The 25,590-nt window shown below is 34.9% G+C and overlaps 1 protein-coding gene across 1 annotated transcript; it reads left to right on the forward strand.

Annotated features, from left to right (window-relative positions):
- Positions 1-14,707: 14,707 nt before the first annotated feature.
- Positions 14,708-22,325, forward strand: LOC127715857 (beta-1,4-galactosyltransferase 6-like). The gene is made up of 3 exons (XM_052221983.1): positions 14,708-14,931; positions 16,360-16,547; positions 22,199-22,325. Exons 1-3 carry the CDS (start codon positions 14,710-14,712, stop codon positions 22,323-22,325), a joined length of 537 nt encoding a protein of 178 aa, XP_052077943.1. The 5' UTR covers positions 14,708-14,709.
- The last annotated feature ends 3,265 nt before the right edge of the window (positions 22,326-25,590 follow it).

Below are 25,590 nucleotides of genomic sequence, written 5' to 3' on the forward strand. Positions count from 1 at the left end.
TCTTTCTAAGTCTGTTTGATTTCATATTGTGGATCAAAAAGTATGTTTATCATCGTTGTTACCTGTATAAGAATGATTTTTTTGTGGATAGAATCAGTCAACCAAATGGTTCATCCTTGTTTCATTTTCAATGTTGACATTCTTTTCCTTTTAACAGCTGAATACATGCGTAACCCATGTCCAGCTAAGGGTTTAGATTGTTGGCCACTTGAATACGGATTCAATGAGGTCGAATTATTCACTTGTAAGTGAATAATTCATCAGTGATGTTTCTTAGCTTATTTTGACAAAATTGAACCAAATAGGCTGTTACAGCGAATTATTCTCTATTTCACTTTAATTAATGATTGAACAAACAAAAAAAACATATTTTAATTTTTATTATATCTCGTAGCTAATGCCCTTTTAATTCCAACTACAAGAAAGACGTGCCTATCCAATGACTTAAAACATAAATCTGGATGAACTTTATTCAATATCTTTTTATAGTTATTATTCTACTGTTCATAATTACTTCGTTAAGTGAGTAGATGGTCAGCTTGATCTTAAATTTTGCCTGCGGATTATTGGGTACAACACTGGGAAAAATGAAAAGAAAACCATTACAAAATCTAATAAAATTCTTTAAAATGTTATAATCTGAAATTCTTTTTTAATATTTAAGGTGTATTTTAAGTTAGCGAAAGTCCAAATAACTGTCCATACCCGGGAAATAATGGGAGTCGGCCCTACGGGCCTCCGCTCCATTATTTCCCAGGAATGGACAGTTATTTGGACTTTCTCTATAACATAGAACTATCATAGGTGCAATCAGGAGTCGAAGACATAAAGTCGTCAATATTGAGATCCTGCAACACGATTTAAGTTGCAAATTTTAGTGACAATAGGTGTGATATAGGTATATAACACGATAGGACTAGGGTGATTTTTAAAGTACAGGAGGAGTTTTGATTCAATGTTGCATAAATTGATGGCATATAGACAAAGAAAGGATCGTTTCTCCTTTACACTTTCTCCAATGCCAAACTGAATAGTCTGAATAGTCTGTGACTATCAATATCCCGGGATAACTGTCAGTTTGTTTTGGTCTGAATGTGGATTTGTAATAGAGGTTTCCAAACATTACATGCACAGAGAATTAAGTTACGAAAGGATAGTGAATTTAACATCGTGCTCTATGTGAACGGCTTTTGTAAAAATGACAAAAGGTCATTAATAGGGACATCAGATTAAGACAGTTTTCCAATAATCGGGCTATAGCTCAAGTATGATTGGATCAATACACATTTGTTTATTATGCATTGGTGAGAGTAATCTGCATTTCAATTTTTTAAATTTCGTATTTAATACGCCAGAGATATAAACCATCAAAATTTAGGCAGCGTTATACACGTATGGATATCGTGAGATATTTTCTGTAAGGCCATCTTACTGATCCCTGTTTTAAATTCGTTCTATGAATACAGAATACAATTTGTGCAAAATGTTCATGATGCATTCGACGAGCGTATCAAGTTTGAATGAACATCCTTCATGCCTGTACGAAGTCAGGAAGTCAGAAATACTTTTTTCATTCTTTCCGTTAGTTGATTTACTCGGGTTTTATGGACTTCCCCCTTTTTCAATTTACTTTCTGTATTTTTGTAAAATCTTTGTCACAATAATGAATGAGTTTTCCATTGCTTTTGATTTTGCCATTTTGAATTTCCCTTGGATTTTGGTATTTTTTTTATTTACTTTTTATGGACTCAAAAAAGGCTTGCATCATTATTGTGTGTCATCAATAAATTTTGCAATTGTTTGATTTTCCAATTTTCACGAGTTTAAACTGCGAAAAGTGATATTCGTCGGACAACGCGGTGTAAGCTCAGACCTAATTTTAAACGTTTTTACTTCTATGGTTGCTTTTCTTACCTACAATGTAACTTGTAACGTTTGTACTATTACGGTTGCTTTGACATTTGTTGCTTATAACAATTTAAAAAATACTAAAGAAAAAAAGAAAAAGTGTATATGATGTTAAAAATCACAACAAGGAAATGCCTTTATGTTGTTTGATGATAACATATTGGTCGAGTAGATATCATGCCTTGTGATGCAATTTGGGCAAATATCCTGTTTTCTACCATGTGATAAAAATCTAGTCTTCGTTGAAATCGCTTCGTCTACTACATCTATACTGATCACTCCTGTGACACCCAATTTTCTTCTGTAATTTCAATTGTATTTTACAAGCCTCTCAATACTGAAGAATTTTAATGCTAAAAATGTATATTCTACTATACATGATTGGTTATTAATGTACTAAGTGAAAACTTGTTGTCGTCAGTGCTCCATGTCAATATGCTTAAAGGAGGTTTAATTGCGTTATGTTAGTTTGGTAGAATAATGACTTTTTTTGCTACCACTCTTTAGCTTTCTGGATGACTGTTTTGGGATTTTACCCAAATATTTTCCATTTTTTATTCAAAATGAAATGTCATTTATTTTAGGCATTACGTAGCAGATCTGGCTGTAAATCTAAGAGACATGGATATTTAACCTTGTTTTTTCTGACTAGTGCTGCACTATATATAGTTGCCGTATATTTTGTAAGAGTATTACCTCATGAAATACATTGGTGGAATAACAAGAACATTTCATTCATTCTAAATCACTTAAATTTGGCTATATCGAACTATGACGGTTATCGTATCACTTACACAAACTACAGTACGTTGAAAACTAAGATGAATGGGATGTGTTCATTTCCACCTGATAGTCTCTGTAAGTATGAATATATTAGAAGTGATTAAGGCATTTTGCAATTTTTACACGAACATTGTTCTGCTTTTTTTGTCTGTTTTTATACGTATGGCTGTATTGAATGTGATGTGTGTCGTTTTTATATCAATAAAGTGATACCTTAATTAACATCCATTGGAAAATATTTCAATATAAAAATAAGAAGATGTGGTTTGATTGCCAATGAGACAACTCTCCACAAGAGACCAAATGACATAGAAATTAACAACCACAGGTCACCGTACGGCCTTCAACAATGAGCAAAACCCATACCGCATAGCCAGCTATAAAAGGCCCGAAATGACGTATGTAAAACAGTTCAAACGAGAAAACTAACGGCCTGATTTATGTACAAAATAATGAATGAAAAACAAATATGATATACAGCAACAAACGACAACCACTGATTTACAGGCTCCTAACTTGGGACAGGCACATACAGAATGCGGCGGGGTTAAACTAGTTTGAAGGCGCCAACCCTCCCCCTACCTGAGACAGTGGTGTAACAGTACATCATAAAAACAAACTATAAAAAACAGTCGCAAAAAGGCTTAACTCATCAGATCGATACGAAGCAGAAATACATCTAACAAATACACAGACCCGACGTTGCAGGAAACTTATACATCCCCACAACAAGAAAAGACGCCAAGTACAGATCTGATAGTAAGCATAGCATTTTCCAGACGATTTTTTTACACACTGCGTCAACGCCGGGTGCCGGCCATAGTATTGTGACGAAAAAAGAGAGGAAGGTCGGGTAACTGAGGGAACTAGAAATGCCTGAACCTGACGACGATGAATGAAAATGATGGCAATTTCCTAATACTCCTGTGGTACTCCGCTTTCTCTCAAGTTGATCCTCCAAGTATTGTTAAGTTTCATGAATCAGGTAGCGTTGTACTGAGAATGTTCCTGGTCGCATAAATTATAAGTGGATCCTTGAGTATTGTATAACTAAAAGATACTCGAGGTCAATGATAAGTTCAACTTGTATTAAAAAGACATGTGGAATATACGCAATTTAACAATGCATAGTAAACGGACGGTATTACAATAAATTCACCCTACAGACTACAAAACTCTTGACTTCTTACTAACTAAAATAATGCCTAACCTCCCTATTTATACTCCCCCAATTAACCTGAATAATCATAAAACACTTAACTCCCTTAACTAATGAAAAAGTGATACATAACTGGTAGGGCTAGTAGGGCACCTGGTAGGGCACTACAGCTCCAGTGGTAGGGCTGGTAGGGCACCTGATAGGGCTCTGCAAACTAGGTCAACAAAACAGGAAATGTCTGTCATTGATAGTTAAATTACATTTATGAAACAAAGAACAACCTTTAAAAACAGAGGGCTGACTAATTATAACTGACAAACTTAAATATGAATGATGAAACTTGTTAACCCCACCTTAAAAAGAGCTAAGTAAATGATAACACTATTGCTATAACTGTAAATACATACAAATACATATAAAATCTTGAAAAAGGGGGAGAATACCAAAATACAATATTCATTACACAGCCCCCCTCTTAGCCCTGAATTTCCACTGTTCAGCAAGAAAATTGACACAATAAAAATGAATATGATACCTGATAATAATATTACAAAAAAAACATGTGAGATAGCTATAGGATCGAGTATTAACATATGATTTTAGCACGTTTAACATTATATAATCATGATACTTATAACAAAAATATTTATCTCTTTTTAACTTTCAAATAAAAATTATTTATACATTTAGTATGGAACACTTTTAGGCATTATGGTTCTCTCTCTCTCTCAAAAAAAAATGAAATTAATGAAATATGTAAAATATGGTACCGTTATAAGATAAAGGTGAATAAGTTAGCACCGGAATGATAATTAAAAAAAAATGGAATACTTAACACTCTCATATAAAATACATAATTCTGTTCCTCTAAACACAACAAAATAAATGGAATGTGTACTCACGTTATACTTTTTGTATACATGTAAATAAAACAGTAAAGCTATATATAAAAAAAAACAACACGAGACGGTAAAAATCTCCTTATACGACTAGAAATAAAGTTATATATGGACTTAGGACACCAACCATAGGGACCTAGGCACCATGAGAATCAAAATATATGTTAAGCATCATTGACGCACCAAAAAGGGCATTCAATGTACCAAAACTCCAACAACAACAAAAATAGATCTAGAAAAACATGATAAACCCTTTTTTTACATGTATACTTTCATGTACAGGTACAAAACAAGGTACAAGTAAAATATAAAAAGTTCCATATAACAACAACAAAAAAAAACTGTCATAAAAAAAACATCCATGCATATATAACAAACAAAAATAAGTCTATAGCTACTCTACAGGTTTGACCACCACTTCCGTTCTGCGTAATGCTTCCGCATGTTCACATAGTTCTTCTTCCGTATGGCGTATGAAGCCACGCCAATCAAAACTTCTTGGGTCGTAATGTGTGGATGTGGCAAAATTATGTTCCCTTCTTACAGACGAGACTCCATCCCTGCTTGATCGGATTGTTATAAGGGATAAATTCACAATTTCTACACTGTCAATGTGTGAATCTCCTATTTCATCTGGATCACTGGTTGTGGTACATGTATCTGAATCAGAGTTATAAACGTCATCCGGCTCTAGGGTATTGCTTCCTGAAGCACCGTGACAGACACCCTCCTGTGCCAACTCCATATCAAACTCAGAGGCATCCTCCTGCAGAACCACCTCATCCACAGACTCAGGGACCTCAGGGACTTCTGGACTGCTGGGCCCAGGCACGTTATCCTCTTCAGCTCTCTTAAACTTCTTTTCCTGTGGCCCACAGGTTTCAATGTTCTCCCTAGAGGTATAACCCAGATAAGCTTCTCTGGACAGATCCCTAGCTTCGTCCACTGTTTTTTTATGAGTACTCTGGAGGTGAATAAGTAGATATTCCCTTCGGAAAAATATACGATCGCAATTTGGTTCATTGCACCCAACATATTTCACATTACTATTATGCACGGCATTTATATGCCTTTTCAAATTCCTCAGACTAGCATACTTTGTGTCACAATAGATACAAATAGCTCCTGGCATTTTGTCTAAAGTATCAATATTTAAAAATCTTGTAGGTCTGGTAATTATTCTGGTTCTCGTGTTTGTTGATGCGGAAATGGTCATGTGGTTTCTAATTCGCGCGCTTGGTCGGGCTGGTCGGGTACCTGATTCCGGGATTCCCAAATTAGTCGGGCATGTATCAGAACAGTTTTCGCCATCGCTTGTCGAAACCGGTATTATTTCAGGCGGACATATTTTTTCTCCTCCAATAATTCTTGGGTAGATTTTCATTCACAGAACTATTTTCATCATCGACATCAGCTGTAAATTTGGCTAAATCCGGGAATTCAACAATATAGTCTAAATGTTCATCCCAATCTTTTTGGTGTTTCTTAATATACTTCGAAAGTATATCATTGACGGTCCTAGTCATTTTTTCAATCATGCCATCGGATCTTGGGTGAAGGGGTGTCGTTCTAGTTTTATTTATTTCTAATAACTGACATAACTCTTTGAAAACAGCACTCTCATCTTGTCGACCTTGGTCGGAGTGAATTTCCACCGGGCAACCGTATCTCTTTACCCATGCCCTAAATAAAATATCCGCAACGGTTTCTGCTCGCATATCAGGCATGGCATAAATTTCTGTTAATTTCGAAAAATAATCCCCTATTACCAAAATGTACTTATTCTTATTAATCGATGTAGGAAAAGGGCCAGCAATGTCACTCGCTATCCGTTCGAATGGGGCACCAACTACGTACGACTTCATCTGATGACGTTTCTTGGCCATCGGGCTTTTGCGTTCCCCGCATATTTCGCACTGCTGTATATATAACTTAATGGATCCCTGTATATCTCGCCAGTAGAAGGGAGATAGCTTCGCCTTTTCGTAAGTTTTCTTTATTCCTAAATGTGCACCCGTTCGAGCATCGTGTAAATACCAGAGAATAGGATCTACTAACGACTCGGGCACGCAAATCTTCCATCGGGCCTGTTGGGCCATTTCAACCCATTTCAAACACAATACATTATTTCTAATTTCCAAAAGCTCCCATTGGACTAACCAAAATTTTAAATTCAAACCATAACCGCAAATTTCTTCCCAGGCGGGCTTCTCGATTTTATTTTTAAAGTTCAAAATTTTCCCTAAAATAACATCAGCTTCTTGTCGGGCTCTACTGCCTCTAAACTCAGATCTATATTTGGCATCGGCGTTTGCTCGGCGATTTTTGGTCTGTTGCTCTTCCGTCCCCTCCTAACTAAAGGAGATTCTCCTGAATCAGGATCGACTACTACATCTGTATTGTTATTTCCTACACGGTCAAAGCTTGGTCTCGTGGGGTCGTCATGACTATCTGAGTTTTCAGAAACTACGTCTATGCTTTTCTTATCGCCCTCTTTCATATATTTAATTTCTGTTTCGATCGGACCCTGGTAGCCATAACCCCAAGGCATCTCACATTGTTTACAAAATTCTCCATTATCAGTTACTAGTCGCGACATCGCATCTGCGTTCCCATGGCGCACTCCTGGCCTGTGCTCAATTTTCATGTGAAACTGGCTCAGTTGCTGAATCCATCGATGTATCTGCCCATCGGGCTCCCGAAAATTCTGAAGCCACGTCAGGGACCCGTGATCGGTTCTTATACGGAACGGACGTCCTAAAAGATAATGTTTAAAATACTTGGTAAAATAAACACCAGCGAGCATTTCCCTCCTTGTCACGCAATAGTTGCGTTCCGGCTTATCCAAGCACCTACTACCGTACACAATTACTCTCTCTTTCCCGTCCTGAATTTGGGATAAAACGGCTCCAATGGCATAGGCGCTGGTGTCAGTATCCAGTATAAACTCGGATCCGTCAGCCTGCGGAAATCCCAATATAGGTGCCGAAATTAACCTACTTTTCAGTTCTAGGAAAGCAGCTTCTGCATCTTTGTTCCAAGCAAATTTCTGGTTTTTCTTTGTAAGGTCAAACAGAGGCTTCGCAATTTTCGAAAAGTCCTTCACATATTTCCTATAGTAGGAAGCCAAACGAAGGAAACTACGAACTTGTGTCACTGTCGCAGGTCGTTTCATATTCTTAACTGCAACTACTTTAGCTGGGTCTGTCTTAACCCCTTCAGTGGATACAATATGCCCCAAAAAGGATATTTCTTTTTGCAACATATGACACTTCTTCGGCTTTAACTTCAGACCTGCTTCTGTTAGTCGACCAAAAACTTTCTGAAGATTCGAAAGGTGTTCTTGGAACGATTGGCCAAATACCACTATATCATCGAGATATAGTACGGCAACTCGCCATTGTAACCAAAACAAGGTCTTTTCTATAATTCTTTCAAAAGTACTAGCCGCATTACAGAGACCAAACGGCATAGTCGTAAACTGGTACAGCCCTCCTCTAGGGGTAGCAAAGGCAGTCTTCTGTTAATCTTCCTCTACCATTGGCACTTGATGGTAGGCCATGTCTAGATCCAGCGAGGAAAACCACTCAACCCCTCCTAGAGTATCTAAATTTTCGTCTATCCGTGTTAGAGGATAGGCGTCCTTTATGGTCTTTTCATTCAGTTTTCGGTAATCTACACACATCCGCCAACACCCATCTTTCTTCTGTACCATCACAACTTGTGAGGACCACGGGCTTTCGGATTTTTCAATAAGACCTTTCTGTTCTAACGTCTTTACTTCATCCTCCAATGCCTGCCTCTTGTACATGGGGATCCTCCTAGGTGGTTCTCTAATGGGCTTATCGTCTCTAAGTTTTATTTTGTGGGTGCCCATATTGGTCCGACCAACCTCACCCGGTTGGGCAAAACATTCCTGATTGGCACCTAGAAAATTCTTAAACAATTCCACTTGTTTTTCATCTAAATTCCTACAACCAATCTCAAACATTGGACGCAGGTGCTCAGGTATATTGCCTGTGCTCCTTGAAGCATCCACTTCAACCTCACAAATGTTCGACATTTCATTCATATCTATAACCGGCCCGACTCGACACACGGGCGTTAACAATACCAGGTGTGTATGCCTATATACAATAACATCTGAAGAACCAGGGTTATACACTCGGGTATACACCACTCCATCCGCTGAATCAACTAACGTTTTTGCCAACGCCAGCCCAAGCCGCTCCAGAAAAGGGCGCTCGGGCGTCAAGATACCCAAGGAACTGGATGCACTACGATATTTAGCCTTGTTCGTTAATCCCGACTTGATTACAGATTCATGTCTCGGCGGTACCATAACAGTCTCCAATGCTATAACTCTCCTAGACTTGGCCTCTTTCGACCCTTCCAAAGGTATTCTCTTACCTTTAATAACAAAACTGGACTCGTCATGATCCCAGGTACAACGATGAGTCGAGATGAAATCCTCTCCTATTAAGTTGTTTCTCACTCCTCAAACAATAACCTCATGTTCGAAAACATTCTCCCTAAACGTTATCATCATCTCCGCTTTACCAAGACACCTCAGTGGTTGTCCATTAGCAGCTAAAAAATTACTATCAACTGGGCTTAACATGGGTTTGTCCAATATTAAGTCAAACGTTTCATTGGTAATGAAAGTACTCATGGCACCAGTATCTATTTTCCATTCGACTGTCGTGCCCTCGATCTGTCCTTTCACAACCATATTAGCAATTCCTCTTACTTTGACTTTTGAGGTAGGACTATCAATAGGAGTTCCAGTTTCCCTCGACGTCTCAACTGCATGACCGTCACTGCTACTCGTTTCTTTTACAATAACCTCCGAATCTTCTTTAAACTTCACCTTTCTCCTCTTCCTCCATCTTCTCTTTACTTTTGCATCAACTTCACATCTAGTTTAACGGACTCGGCTCGGCTCCAACGGACAATGGTGCCGGCTCTTGTTGTCCGCCTCCATGGTCTGTTTGGCTTCTACCAAACTGTGGGGCACCTCCCCTACCTCTCATAAAGCCTCGATTAAAGGGTCTCCCGCGGGACCCCCTACCAGTATTATTCCAATTATATCTTCCTCGGCTGACACCTCTATCATATTCATAATCATTTGTTTGCTCAGTAGAACCCGCCCTTGGAGGCTCACTGGCATCTATCATCATATTATCTCTATGTCTCACTTCATATATATAGGCCTATTAACAGGCTTATCTTTAACTAAATCCTTTTCTCCTACTCTTAGATATTCCTCTTGCATTGCATTTATAACTGCTTCTTGCACATTTTTAGGCCTTGTCCTTTTAACGGCCAGGCGAAAGTCCTCAGACTGACCGAACTTGTCCAGAAAAGCTTTCACAGCATTTTCTTCAACTATATCAGGATTCCCCGGGTAAGCTCTCCTGCATAGATCTTCAAGCGCCTGTCCAAAATCTCGCAAGGTCTCTTTATCCCGCCTTCTCCTCATCTTAGCTTTGGCTATATACTTCTCCGTCATGGCTGTATGGCCAAACCTTTCCTCCATCTTTTGCCTCAACCTCGTATAATCTCGCTGAAATACCAATGGCAACCCGTATGCAAAAGTTTCGGCTTGTCCTCTAAGAGTGCTGAGAAGTACCCGTCTTGATTTTTCAGGATCCCAAGAATTGAGCTCGGCGATGTTCTCGAAATACTGCAGAAATTCATTCCAGACGTCTTCGTTGACTCCAGAGAATGTTCTACGAACAGGGTATTCTGGTTGATGTGATGATCCGGAACGTGGGATACTAGCTGCCATATAAGATGGAGCCGAAGCATCCCGGTGTGACACCAGCGAAGGGACACACCGTTCACGCTCTGCCACATCGTTCGCATTCACCACCATTTCAGCTCCATCTGCATATTGTGAGGGCTTCGACTGCTTAAATAAAGGAATCGAGGCACCAATAGTACAATCTTCTCTGTCGCATGGTTGATCACGGTTTTCACTAACGCATTGATCCCCATTTATATCAGGGAAAATACCATCCTCAGCATACATCAAGTCGGACATATGGCGTTCACCGTTTTTACTAGAGCGCCAACCAATCTTGATGACTACCGTCGAAACAAGGAGCCCAATAATCATAAAAAGACCAGTCATTACATATTCCTGGGACCGTCGGACAACCTTATTCTCCGGAAAATACACCCACACAAAAACTACACAGCCACTGCATACAACAAGAAGGCAAATCCATACGGACCAAAACCAACCCCAACTACATTTGGTCTCCAAACCATTGACCGCACCAATAACTTCCGTACTCTGGTAGCTCCTGGGTGATGAATGCATAAACTTCCGAATACTCGGGTCGCCTGCCTTCTTCCCAGAGTGTGCATCCAGAGGAGTCATGGGGAATGGTGAAACCTCAACTCCCGAGTCTGCAGGTGAAAATAATCTAGATCTACAGTTATCTTGTCTTACCTCAACGGACCTTGGAGCCCGAGTAGATGACCTCCGTATAATCCTTTGAGTTTCCATAACAATAAATCCAAGAGAAAAATATCACAACTGAATGTCATTAAAGTTATCAAAGTCACTCAATAAAAATCCCACCGCTGCCACCAATGTGACGAAAAAAGAGAGGACGGTCGGGTAACTGGGGGAACTAGAAATGCCTGAACCTGACGACGATGAATGAAAGTGATGGCAATTTCCTAATACTCCTGTGGTACTCCGCTTTCTCTCAGGTTGATCCTCCAAGTATTGTTAAGTTTCATGAATCAGGTAGCGTTGTACTGAGAATGTTCCTGGTCACATACATTATAAGTGGATCCTTGAGTATTGTATAACTAAAAGATACTCGAAGTCAATGATAAGTTCAACTTGTATTAAAAAGACATGTGGAATATACGCAATTTAACAATGCATAGTAAACGGACGGTATTACAATAAATTCACCCTACAGACTACAAAACTCTTGACTTCTTACTGACTAAAATAATGCCTAACCTCCCTATTTATTCTCCCCCAATTAACCTGAATAATCATAAAACACTTAACTCCCTTAACCAATGAAAAAGTGACACATAACTGGTAGGGCTAGTAGGGCACCTGGTAGGGCACTACAGCTCCAGTGGTAGGGCTGGTAGGGCACCTGGTAGGGCTCTGCAAACTAGGTCAACAAAACAGAAAATGTCTGTCATTGATAGTTAAATTACATTTATGAAACAAAGAACAACCTTTAAAAACAGTGGGCTGACTAATTATAACTGACAAACTTATATATGAATGATGAAACTTGTTAACCCCACCTTAAAAAGAGCAAAGTAAATGATAACACTATTGTTATAACTGTAAATACATTCAAATACATATAAAATCTTGAAAAAGGGGGAGAATACCAAAATACAATATTCATTACAGTATTAATAATATTTTTTTTAAAGAGCAGCACTCATTTGTATTAAACCGATTTTCAATAAGGCTCTTTAGATACAATATTAACTTCTTATAAACTGTTTAAAGTACATGAACAAATTTAGTTAATCTACCATTTCAAAATGATAAACAATATAAACATATAGCACTTTGTTGAAAATATAATGACTTGAAAGAATAGTAAAATGCAGATTCAGTTTAGATTTTTTAATTTCACTAGATAGATGTAGAGTAAACATTAATGAGACACAAACACAACAAAATAAGTTTAACTTGATAGAAATAGACATCTGAAAAGGTCAATCTAATACAAGTATCAAGAGTGACGACAAGCAATACCGATCAAACCTTCCATAGACAAGACAAATGCCGCGACAGTTAAAAGCTCGAAAAAAGATGGATAACTATTGTGACAGATATTTGACATAAATTTTGAACATAGCTGAAGTTACAATTATTATTTAAATTTTATTTAAATAAGAAAGGTAATGATTTTGTTAATCACTATGTATACCGTGGGATAATGCAAACTGTTCTCCGATCATTTAAAGATAAGTTATTATCAACAATGTCAAAGTGATCTCTCTATTATCTATGGGACATTTACTTATACAACATTTTGACCTTATTTCGGACAATAACCATATTTGGTAATTTCTAATTAAATCGTGACAAAGAAAGCCACGTCAATTAAATGATTGCTATATAAGTAGAAATTCTCCTTTGAGACGTCAAATTTTGAATTTTGAAACTTATAGGTAAGTCATGATTTAAATTATTAAGATTTAAATTAAAATATTTCTAATCAAGTTAAACTAAAATAAAGATAATTAAAAGTTTTCATTAATGAAGTTTTATCAAAATATTTATTGTTTTCCTTTTTAGGAAATAATTGAAAATATTTGTTTTACTTTATTATTGTTTGTAACTGTTTTGTATTCATTTTGTTTTTATTTATTTTATTAAAAAGTTTGAATTTTGAAACTTATAGGTGTCAGTCGATCCCGGCCTGCCTCTACATCGGCAACTACGCCCGGCCTGCCTTTACATCGGCAGCAATGCCACACACCATCCTAGGCATTGTTCACAGCTAGTTTCCCCAAGCATGTAACAACCAAGTACCAGCTCTCACAGATGTAGTTCGTCTGTTGAGAGTCTGCCGAGAATCAACACAACAGCTAACTTCACAACATAACAACATCATATATACCATATACATGAATCCACCAACGTCATCCTTTATTTTGTTATAATATATTTTTATTTTGTTATAATATAACACCATGTCCACTGAAAAATACGAATCCCCAAACATTAGATACTTAAAGAAAAACTTATGTCAAGATTGAGCAAATAAAATCCATTGTTGAACTCATGTGCTCCGAAGTTCCTGTCCCACAAGTGACTCCCGTCGTGTTCCTCATGGCATCTCAAATAAGGCGATGAGTTACATTCAGATATGTAACATTTCATGAAGCAATAACGGGATTGTATGATGTTTCAAGTCAGCTACTAAATACACAAGTGCCTTTCTACTGATTGGTAAATCATATTTCCTTAGCTGTTAAACTTCGTAATTTTGATTCATGGCGTGAATTTGGCTAGTTATTTTGGTACATTTTGGTCATATAGCTCTTCAACGGTTTCGGTTCTTATGCATCTCCTCGGCTTTCAAATATTCGGCTTTGAGCATTCCTGATAAAGGTAAATCCAGAAAAACGCTGCGGACGCATGAACTTATTAACGTGTTGTTTTCATTTACTTCAATGTATTCTTGGAAATTTTCACTTTAAAAGTGAAGTTAAGAATCTAAAAATCGAACAAACAACTGAACCGTATATCTGTATCGAATGTCATAAAGTTGATGCATGATTCCAAATGCATTGAATTTTCCAAATATGTATATCCTTTTCTTACCAATTTATACTTCTGTGGGAACAGATATATTTAAAACTCAAGTAAATGTGAGTCAAAGCCACAACTGAGCGATTTTTGCGTTGAAATCTAAATATAGGATATTGAAAGTCTTCTGACTAATCCGGCTGTAATAAATTTAAAAAAATTAATTTAGGGGTACTATAATTGCAGTTTGTTCAGGTAGGGGAGGATTAATCTCTCATAAACATATTCAACCCCGCCACATTCTGTATGTGCTTGTCAATGTCAGGTACCTGTAACACAATGATTGTTGTGTGCTATCATATTTGTTTTTTATTTATTGCTTTAAGAATAACTTTGGCGGTTAGTTTTCTCCTCTGATTGTTTCAGATTTTGTCATGCAAGGACTTTTTATAGCTTCCATGTATTTACGGAATGGTTTGTCTCCACGTTGAAGGTCGTAAGGTGACATATACACAATTAAGTAGTTTCCATCCTCGCATTTTTTCTCTAGTGGATAGTTATCTCATCGGCAGTCAAACCACATTTCCGTTTTTTTTACATTCAGATATTGTAGGTAATTCGTTTACAAAATATGCACAAATTCCAATATTCGCTATTTCCCGCCATCTCGTTGGTTATTTGTTTTCATTTCAGATGGATATATGCCCCTCAATAAACAAGTTTTGAACATAACTATTTTGAACAGTATTTACTCCTTTATGAAAGATGGACATTATAGACCACCGAACTGTACAGCCGTACAAAAAGTAGCCATTGTTGTGCCTTACAGAGATAGACACAAACAACTCCAAGTCTTTTTAAATAATGTGATACCAAGAATACAGCAACAACAATTAGAATTTGCGATATATGTCATCGAACAAGTGAGATAATTAAAAACGAAATAATATAATAATTTATAATTGGGTTGTTGACGTGAAGTGCAAAACTCATATACTAAAGAATAAGATATAAACCTACTTAAAATTGTCTTGTTTTAACTCAAAAAGTTATTATTATCGAAAGATGAGAATAGGAAAAAGATACTAACAAAGGGACAATAAAAACAAAAAAAGGCAGATAGTCCAAATAAAAATTAAAATAGCACACACATGTTTTCCTTAAAAATAACTACATAGAAACTAAAAATTGATCAACATTAATTCAACTCGATCAGGTGTTCCGAAAGAGTAAAAATTTCCTATTCCACAAGTGACACCCGTCATGTTGGTAATGACAATTAAACATTCGATGATAAGTTGCATTCAATAATGTCATAAATATGGAAAGAATGTTAGAAATGTGGGTTCGACAAGTGGAACATATCCATGGTCATTTGGTATCCAGATATTCAATAACATTCAACCAAATCACAATGACTTCCGTAGAACTGTCGAAGAGATGATTTCAACTTTACCTTTAAGAAATCTTGGTTCAATATATAGTTTCCTTGTCAGTGGCGACTCTCAATCACAACAATCATGAAATAAAACGTAAGCCCTTGAGTATATATGTTTTAAAATTTACCGTCTGTTGCACACATTTAGGAAATAACCTCTTTTTTTGTTATTTTTTTTTTTTAGAAATCACTTTGATTAAATACACAAAACTTTGAACTCTGCAATGATTTTAGCAGTTCCATGATCGACTTACCATTCTTCAGCAACAACACATACTTTCCCCTAGTCCATTTTTATCATGTTTATGTTTCTCAATTATTGCGATGTGGCGTAACCTTCTTTTTGGTGATTATTTTACAAATACGGTTGAAGGAGTGTCTAATTCCTCTAACATGGTAGGAGTAAGAGAAAGAACGACATAAATCAACACTTTACAAGTTGTCATTACGATTTGTCTCAAGGTTAATACGTTGTTTCGGTCATCAACTTAGCGTACATATGTTTATCGTCTCACAGAATAACATAAATCTGGCATTATCCTAGGTTAATAATCGCTTCAGAAATGATTCTTAAGGAGACATAATCATGCATATAATATGCTTATCCAGGCGATTACCTTTACTGTCTTCACTGTTCCAAATCCCCAGTGTTAAAATGCATACATAGTCTCCTGGTTCTGAAGTGACTTGTATGTTAACTCTTGTATACCTGAAACAACCCTAGCAAAACATGTAATGACTTTGGATTACTCTCTATTTAGATATGTTTTGAAACTTCTGTAATACAAGTGAGTGACATAAGAAAATATATTCATGCAGCCAAGTTATCGATTTGTACATGTTTTAAATGACATATGCCCCTTACAATTGAACGAGTATCTATTTACACAGTAAAAAATGCCAAACATTGTAGAACTCTGGTCTGCCTTTTAACAGAGGTATACTTGCAAATATTGGATTCAAAGAGGCCATGTCAGAAATTGAATTCGACTGTATAGTATTTCATGACGTTGACGTTCTACCCAAAGATGACAGAAACTTTTACGTGTGTTCTGACAATCCAATTCACATGTCAGTTAAAGTTGAGCAATTTGGATACCGGTAGGTTAAAACAATTCTGTAGTAACTTTCATAAGCATACGTTGAGATGTCATCCTCTCTCTATTTTAATATTATGCTATCCACTTTACAATATATTTTTATCCTATCAACAAAACAAAAGGATAGCATTATTGTTTGAATACGAAAAATTATGGAGGGATTAACATACATTTTGTGTACAAATAAGGTTGCTATATAACTGAAAGACTCTGCATTCTTCTGCATTCTGCTGCATTTTTTCTCTGTAAATTCGAGCAAAAAAATCTGAGTGACGATATGATGCACTATATAACTTAGAGGTACTAGAATGTATTCTTAAATTGATATACTTATTCCAATTCTTTTGAACGATTTGAAATTAAAACAATGTAAGGTATACCTTTGTCTGAAAAATTCTAATGGTCTATAAACATTTGTAAAACAAAACAAGGTCAAGAAATCATTCATATTTACTCAGCTGTGTATACTGATGATCTCGCTTTCACTTTTATGTGTTTTATAAAGACATATTGAAATTAAAGGATTGACAATTTTTGAATACCTTTATCTTAGTCACCAAGCAAGGGCATCACCTATATCGCGGAATGTGTAGTTAAAGGTTAATGCAAACTTCTTTTCACTTTTCTGAAGAAGTATTTGTACAATATATGATGTCTACTTCAGAAGAATGAGGCACATGTCGACAAGAAGAGGGGTGTCGTTTAATCCCTTAGGAATACCGATTATCTGTTCAAAAGAAGTCCGTCAAACGTAGCGAATGTGTTGTCAATAAAAAATCAAGAACCTTGATAATGTCAGTGCGGAAGAATTTTGTTAAAACCAGATTTTGTTTTTACAAAGAATGAATTGTCCCTCCCTTACTTAAGATTATTATTTGTATCTGCGCTGGCCTTCTTATCAATGAAACAGAGTTAGAATCTAAAATATAGAATGATAAATAATAAGTTAAAGTGTGGAGAAGTCAAATATATTTACACTATGGGACTTATATATAATAAGAAGTTCTCTAAAAGATCATGTGTAGTATCCACATCTGATTGCAATTCAACCGTGCCTGGGGTAGCTAGTTTCACAGTTACTTTGAAGTCCAGGTTTAGTAAGCTTTGGAATATATATTTATAGTTTGAAAGACCTAAAGGTTTGGTGGAGCATTTGGCAGATCCAACCAGTTGTTTGTAAGATGTAAGAACACTTATGTTATCTAGGTATCATACATAGAAAGAAGGAACATTCAGTTGTTTCTCTTTGCTTTAAATTACAAAATAACATGAAACAGAACTACGCTTGTTCTCGGGTATCTTCTTTAGTAAGTGTCGTGGAAGTGTATATTGGGTTGAACTGTAAATTATATATATATATATATATATATATATATAAACGCCTAAAAAGTGTACACAACAACACCAATAACAAAAAAAGGAACTATAAATGTAATTATTTATAAATATTTCGGATAACAGATATCCTTCATCAGTAAATATGATTGTGATGTTGAATGAATCATATATCAGTCTACTTAGATTAAACTATACAAATCTTGAAATTTATACAATAAAAATGTCAAACCGAACATCAGGTAAGACGCTTGCACAATTCTAAATATGTGTTAAACACGACATAGGTTATATGACTAATTACAACAGAGAGTTCAAATATATGCTTTAAATAAAAATAATAATGTGCGATATGAACTAGCACAATTCTAAAGCTATATATATATATTTGCACCTCATGTTTGCGGTTTCCATCTTCTCCGCAAGTTTATTGTTTTCTGTTTGGTATTAAATTAATAATTAAGATCCATGTTACATCTCGTGATCAATTTATTTGGCAATCGTCAATGGCAGTCAGCAGGGTTTAAGAACATCAGTTGTTCGACCTGTTAGTCAAATGCGATTTGTTAAAATATACTTTTCACTTTTTTGTATTTTTGGAAAATGTTGTTTGTGCTGTATTTAGACCCCTCTACCAAGAAATTTGTTTTACATGCACACGTATCAGAATTGCGGCTTTATCCAACGCAATCATAGGTTTGAACGATTGTTTTCAATTTAGACTTGTTTATTTTTTTTCGTTTGGGCTTGTGTTATATTTTCCTTCGGGTTTATTTGATCCGTTCATCCTATTTCGACTCTTTAAAATTCAAGAGTCTATCCTAAATTGAGGTAAATTATATGGCCTTCCAAATACCGTTTCGATCCCTAACATCACTGAAGAGACATTAATTGTCGAAATCCGGATATGGTGTACAAAAACCTTTGCACCTCATGTTTGCGGTATACCATCTTCTCCGCAAGTTTATTGTTTTCTGTTTGGTGTTAAATTAATAATTAAGATCCATGTTACATCACGTGATCAATTTATTTGGCAATCGTCAATGGCAGTCAGCAGGGTTTAAGAACATCAGTTGTTCGACCTGTTAGTCAAATGCGATTTGTTATAATATACTTTTCACTTTTTTGGTCTTTTGGAAAATGTTGTTTGTGCTGTATTTAGACCCCTCTACCAAGAAATTTGTTTTACATGCACACGTATAAAAATTGCGGTTTTTATCCAACGCAATCATAGGTTTGAACGTTGTTTTCAATTTATACTTGTTTATATTTTTTCGTTTGGGTTTGTATTATAATTTCCTTCGGGTTTATATGATCCGTTCATCCTATTTCGACTCTTTAAAATTCAAGAGTTTATCCTAAATTGAGGTAAATTATATGGCCTTCTAAATACCATTTCGATCCCTAACATAACTGAAGAGACATTAATTGTCGAAATCCCAGATGCGAAATCCGGATATGGTGTACAAATTTTTGCACTTCATGTTTGCGGTATACCATCTTCTCCGCAAGTTCATTGTTTTCTGTTTGGTGTTAAATTAATAATTAAGATCCATGTTACATCTCGTGATCAATTTATTTGGCAATCGTCAATGGCAGTCAGCAGGGTTTAAGAACATCAGTTGTTCGACCTGTTAGTCAAATGCGATTTGTTATAATATACTTTTCACTTTTTTGGTCTTTTGGAAAATGTTTTTTGTGCTGTATTTAGACCCCTCTAACAAGAAATTTGTTTTGCATGCACACGTATAAAAATAGCGGTTTTTATCCAACGCAATCATAGGTTTGAACGTTGTTTTCAATTTAGACTTGTTTATATTTTTTCGTTTGGGCTTGTATTATATTTGCCTTCGGGTTTATATGATCCGTTCATCCTATTTCGACTCTTCAAAATTCAAGAGTCTATACTAAATTGAGGTAAATTATATGGTCTTCAAAATACCGTTTCGATTCCTAACATCACTGAAGAGACATTAATTGTCGAAATCCGGATATGGTGTACTAATTTTTGCACATTTTGTTTACAGTATACCATCTTTTCCGCAAGTTTATTGTTTTCTGTTTGGTATTTAATTTATAGTTAAGATCCATTTTGTTACATCTGGTGATCCGTTTTTTTGGCAATCGCCAATGGCAGTCAGCAGGGTTTAAGGACATTTGTTGTTCGACCTGTTAGTCAAATGCGTTTTGTTAAAATATACTTTTTCACTTTTTTGGTCTTTTGGAAAATGTTGTTTGTGCTGTATTTAGACCCCTCTACCAAGAAATTTGTTTTGCATGCACACGTATAAAAATAGCGGTTTTTATCCAACGCAATCATAGGTTTGAACCTTGTTTTCAATTTAGACTTGTATATATATATATATATATATTAAGGACATTTGTTGTTCGACCTGTTAGTCAAATGCGTTTTGTTAAAATATACTTTTTCACTTTTTTGGTCTTTTGGAAAATGTTGTTTGTGCTGTATTTAGACCCCTCTTACAAGAAATTTGCTTTGCATGCACACTTATAAAAATTGCGGTTTTTATCCAACGCAATCATAGGTTTGAACGTCGTTTTCAATTTAGACTTGTTTATATTTTTTCGTTTGGGCTTGTATTATATTTGCCTTCGGGTTTATATGATCCGTTCATCCTATTTTGACTCCTCAAAATTCAAGAGTCTATCCTAAATTGAAGTAAAATTATATGGCTTTCCAAATACCGTTTCGATTCCTAACATCACTGAAGAGACATTAATTGTCGAAATCCGGATATGGTGTACAAAAACCTTTGCACCTTTTTTTTGCGGTATACCAATTTTTCCGCAAGTTTATTGTTTTCTGTTTAGTATTAAATTTATATTTAAGATCCATTTATTACATCGGTGATCCGTTTATTTGGCAATCGCCAATGGCAGTCAGCAGGTATTAAGGACATTTGTTGTTCGACCTGTTAGTCAAATGCGTTTTGTTAAAATATACTTTTTCACTTTTTTGGTCTTTTGTAAAATGTTGTTTGTGCTGTATTTAGACCCCTCTTACAAGAAATTTGCTTTGCATGCACACGTATAAAAATTGCGGTTTTTATCCAACGCAATCATAGGTTTGAACGTCGTTTTCAATTTAGACTTGTTTATATATATATATATATATATATATATATTTATTTATTTGGAAACTACCCCTTTACAACGGGGCACTTGCGGACGGGGTATCCACAAATGCGTCTAACAGCATATGCAATGAATATATACAGACAAGTACAAATTATTCATATGTCATTTTCAGAGTTTAATACGAAAAACGTATTTGCTCTATTTGTAAAATAAACCTGAAATCGTCCTTGATTCTATATTTCAATCTGTATACATGTATCAGATTAAAAGGCACGTAAAAAACGTGTAAGAAAAAAAAATACATGATATAAATAAACATAATGCCCTTCAATTCAAACAGTTCATGACTTACCTTACGTTCATGTTTTAGTCTGCGAACCACCTTATTAAATCTCAAGATTACAAACAGTGTACACCGTATACTTGAAAGTGCACAAACATACAAAACAACATGAAATTATAAACTATTATGAAAGATAAGTAATAAATAGATTCTATGAAACCTAACAAATATATTTATGGTTCAGAGAGTCTTTTACGCTTACATTCAGTGTGTAAAAATAAAAAAAACTAACAAAGGAGCGATAAGAAATCATATGTCAAAGACGACATACAACAACATGACCAAGAAAGAAACAACCCACAGAATGCTACACAGAAAACTGAAGTATACAAATCTCATTTAAAAAAACAGGAGTAAACAAAACAATGCATGTTCTCCGGATGGTTAAGCAATTATTGATCTTCTAGCTGCTGTCGTCATTTTTGTCAGGGCAAGACGAATTTTGATACAAGTCGCATTTTAAGATACCATTAACGAAGAAGAGTGGACAGGATTAACAAACCGTTCATATGAAAGATAATTATCCGTGAAAGGTTGGATCTCCCAACTTGCAACATACTGATATTTAAACCACCCTGGCTGCCACGCCTGTTTAAGATCGTCATTTATATAAATTTGAATGGTATATCGGCATGACGAAAGGTTACAATGCCTGCCTGATAACGTCCAACAAAATACTCTAATCAATTGTAACATAAAAACAAATCCGTGTACGGAATTTTCTCGCTGCGTTAAAAACCCATGGGTGGCCTGGGACTGTTTTTTGTTATCTTTGGTTGGGTTGTTGTTTCTTCGACACATTCCCCGTTTCCATTCTCTATTCTATTAAGAATAGGACATCATGTTGTCTTAAAGTGAACTGTGGAACCTTTCAGGTTACTGTATGAAGAGCTCGCAGGCGGAATAATTACATTTTCTAAGGAGCAGTTCGAAAAAATAAACGGATTTTCCAATCAGTTCTTCGGATGGGGAGGAGAAGATGATGATTTGTACAGAAGGTAAAAATTATTATCAGTAGAAAACAATAAGTACTATCGGGAAAACCATTTTCCCTCACTTAAAGGTGACTATTATTCTGTACAACGGCGTACTTCAACTTATAGTAACGACAACTCCCTGCTTTCAAGGACATCTCATTATGGCAAACGGTTACCAAAGGCTAAGTTAGTTAGTTTTGCTCAATCTTTTGATTTGTGTAGATTGTTTAGTAAATGTCATTTGTCTTGTCGTTGTCTTTCTCGAGTTCATAGTGTTCTTTGTTTTTATTGGTCTTACATTTTTGAATACCCGCTTGGTATCTTTTCTTCTCTCTTTCCGTTCCCTATTAGATATTCTTTTAAACGTCATTATTATTTGTCTTTGTACAAGACGAGTTATGTCAAGAGTTGTTGAGACATGTAGTGTTCTGTAAAAATTAAGGACAAGGCTTTAAATCCCCCGTAGTTAATTTACATAGTGAAATAATTTATTTTACGTGTGTGACTATACATATCCATATAACATTAATTTGTCTTTATTTTTGTAAGTATTGTACATATGAATCTGTTCATGTATGTATAGAACTGTCAAAATCTGTTTTAAGTTTGAACTGTCCGAATTTGGTTTAGGATAGAACTGTTCAAAACTGTTCTAGAATAAATTTGTCCTAAAAAGTTCTAGAGTAAAACAGCTTCGGTCAATCTTTCCGAGAGATGCGTGGGAATTGTTCTAGAGACTATTATTACTAGTAACAGATCTTGACAGATTTTAAGAAAGGCTAGTACTGATTCCATCTATATTTGGAGAATTTATAATGATTTTATGAGCCTATGACTTTTCTCCTTTGTTAATGAATAATGAAGATCGGACAGAACATAATCAGGTTTTACTTATCGTTTTCAATATTGTTTTAGGATAAAATTTCACAAGTATGAATTGCTACGACCTTTTGAAGATTTTGGAAATTGTGGCAGTGTGAGTCACGTGCTTGCTGAAAAGAGCAGTGATAGGTAAATATGAGATGGGTCAAAATTGAGTCCTTTTGGAATTTTAGACAAATTAAATAATAATATTGATATCATGTCCAATACCCTTTCTTCAATTTTCAACTTTACCTTTGTTAAGTCAAAGTTCACAGGACGAACATTAAAAATACAAATGAATATCTGCAAAATGAGAAATTAAAACAATTAAATATTGAACAAGGATACTTAAATGCATGTAAAAATGTCATAATAGGGTTATGAATTGTAGACATATTTTGTTTTTGAAAATATTTAAATTTCGAAAAACGAAATTAGACATATTGAACTCCGTATTCAATGTTCAACCATCATAATTAAATCCAGCAGCATATTTGCATTTATCTTAGATACGTATTAAAGAAGATGTGGGTAATATGTCTATGAGAACGCATCCCAAAGACACAAATAACAAGTTGCCTACAAATGTTAAAATGAACATACAGCATGACATGAAAGAATGATTTCTGAAAATAACAGAATTAGAAAATAAAGATAAATCATGCAAAATTCACGTAAGACTTAAACGTCACTGGTTCAATGTTCAACATTCAACATTTAAATTTTTTTTTAATTTTTTTAATTTTTTTATCAACATTCGATTTCAACATTCAACATTCAATTTTCAACATTCTTATTCAATTAACATTCATTTTCAACATTCAACATTCGTTTTTCAACATTCAAAATTCGTTTTCAACATTCAACATTCGTTTTCAACATTCAACATTCAGCATTAAAAAAAATTACTTTTTTTAAATTTAAAAATGTTGAATGTTGAAAACGAATGTTAAATGTCGAAAAAAAAAATGTTGAATGTTGACAACGAATTTTGAATGTTGAAAACGAATGATGAATGTTGAAAACGGATGTTGAATGTTGAAAATGAAGGTTAAATGTTGAAACCAAATGTTGAAAAAAATAAATGATAAAAAAATTTGAATCTTGAATCTTGAAATCGAATGTTGAATGTTTAAAAACGAATGTTGAATGTTGAAAAACGAATATTGGATACTGAAATCGAATGCTAATTGATTAAGAATGTTGAATGTTGAAAATTGAATGTTGAATGTTGAAATCGAATGTTGGATAAAAATAAATTGACAAAAAAAAAATTGAATGTTGATTGTTGAAATCAAATGTTGAATGTTGAAAACGAATGTTTTTTTTTTTTTTTTTTTTTCCAACTTCAAATATTTTATTGCACTAATATTTGTGAACAATGTTGCTTAGCGCTACAACAATGACGCTAAGGTTCCTCCCTGTGTTGTTAATTGCTAATGAAACCAGGGGATTCAATTAGCAAAATGATCATACATTTATATTCTGTGTTAGTTGCATTTTACAAAGTATTTCTACGAGCACACATATATATACATATTTGGTGACACTTAAACGATCAAAAGAGAAAAAAAAAACGGATTTTTGTCCGTCTTCTGTTTGCTTCGCATCACGGTGAAGAGCTATTAGTTTCAGTCGATAAACACGCCATCTTGAAATAATTACTAATCACATATAGATTCTGATTGGTTGTTTTATGATGCGGCTGAGATACAGCAACAGCTCAGGATAAGACATCAAATGCCGGAAAATTAACTATGTGTATTTCAGTTCCGATCAAAAATGGACTATCTGGATGATATAAAATTTGTGTTTTAGTTTCATTTTTTATGAATGACAACATTATCACAAATCTAGCTCTCTATTCTGATAAATAAAAATATTTATAAATCACAAAACAAATCAGTGTTTAAATATGATTAAGTGTGTTATATTCAATATCTTCAATTTTATATCCAAGTACAAGATTTTTAAGATAAAAGACATGTTGATCAATATCAAAATACATAAATTTGCTGTAAATTATTGACCAATAATTTTTAACCCATCAATTTGCATTCAAAGAAAAAATGGTTACAGTTATCACATTTGAAACAAATCTCACAGTTTGGATTATTAGATACTTTCCAACGATACAAATTATGATAAATTGGTATGCAGTATATATACGTAGTTTCCATCTGAGCATTTTTATTCTATTATCGGTTAAAAAAAGGAATGTAAATGAAAGGTTCTTCTTTAAAAAAATAGGTAACATTTTCAAAAGTGAAATGATTTTCCATAAGCAGAACCCTACTGGAAGCTCTTTGTTTGATCTTATTATAATATTATATATTTCTTTGAATGCATTTTACAATCCATGGCAGATCATCTTTATTTCATTATCTTGTTGAATGTGAATTTTAGTATTTATTGATGTTTTACTC

This window comes from Mytilus californianus, unplaced genomic scaffold, assembly GCF_021869535.1.
Source record: "Mytilus californianus isolate M0D057914Y unplaced genomic scaffold, xbMytCali1.0.p SCAF_9, whole genome shotgun sequence".
NCBI lineage: Eukaryota > Metazoa > Mollusca > Bivalvia > Mytilida > Mytilidae > Mytilus > Mytilus californianus.

Coding starts and splice junctions, on each gene's coding strand:
- LOC127715857 (XM_052221983.1), top strand. CDS start 14,710: ATGCCCCTCAATAAACAAGTTTTGAACATAACTATTTTGAACAGTATT. Junction 14,932..16,359: donor CGATATATGTCATCGAACAA/GTGAGATAATTA, acceptor CAAACATTGTAG/AACTCTGGTCTGCCTTTTAA. Junction 16,548..22,198: donor GTTGAGCAATTTGGATACCG/GTAGGTTAAAAC, acceptor GGAACCTTTCAG/GTTACTGTATGAAGAGCTCG.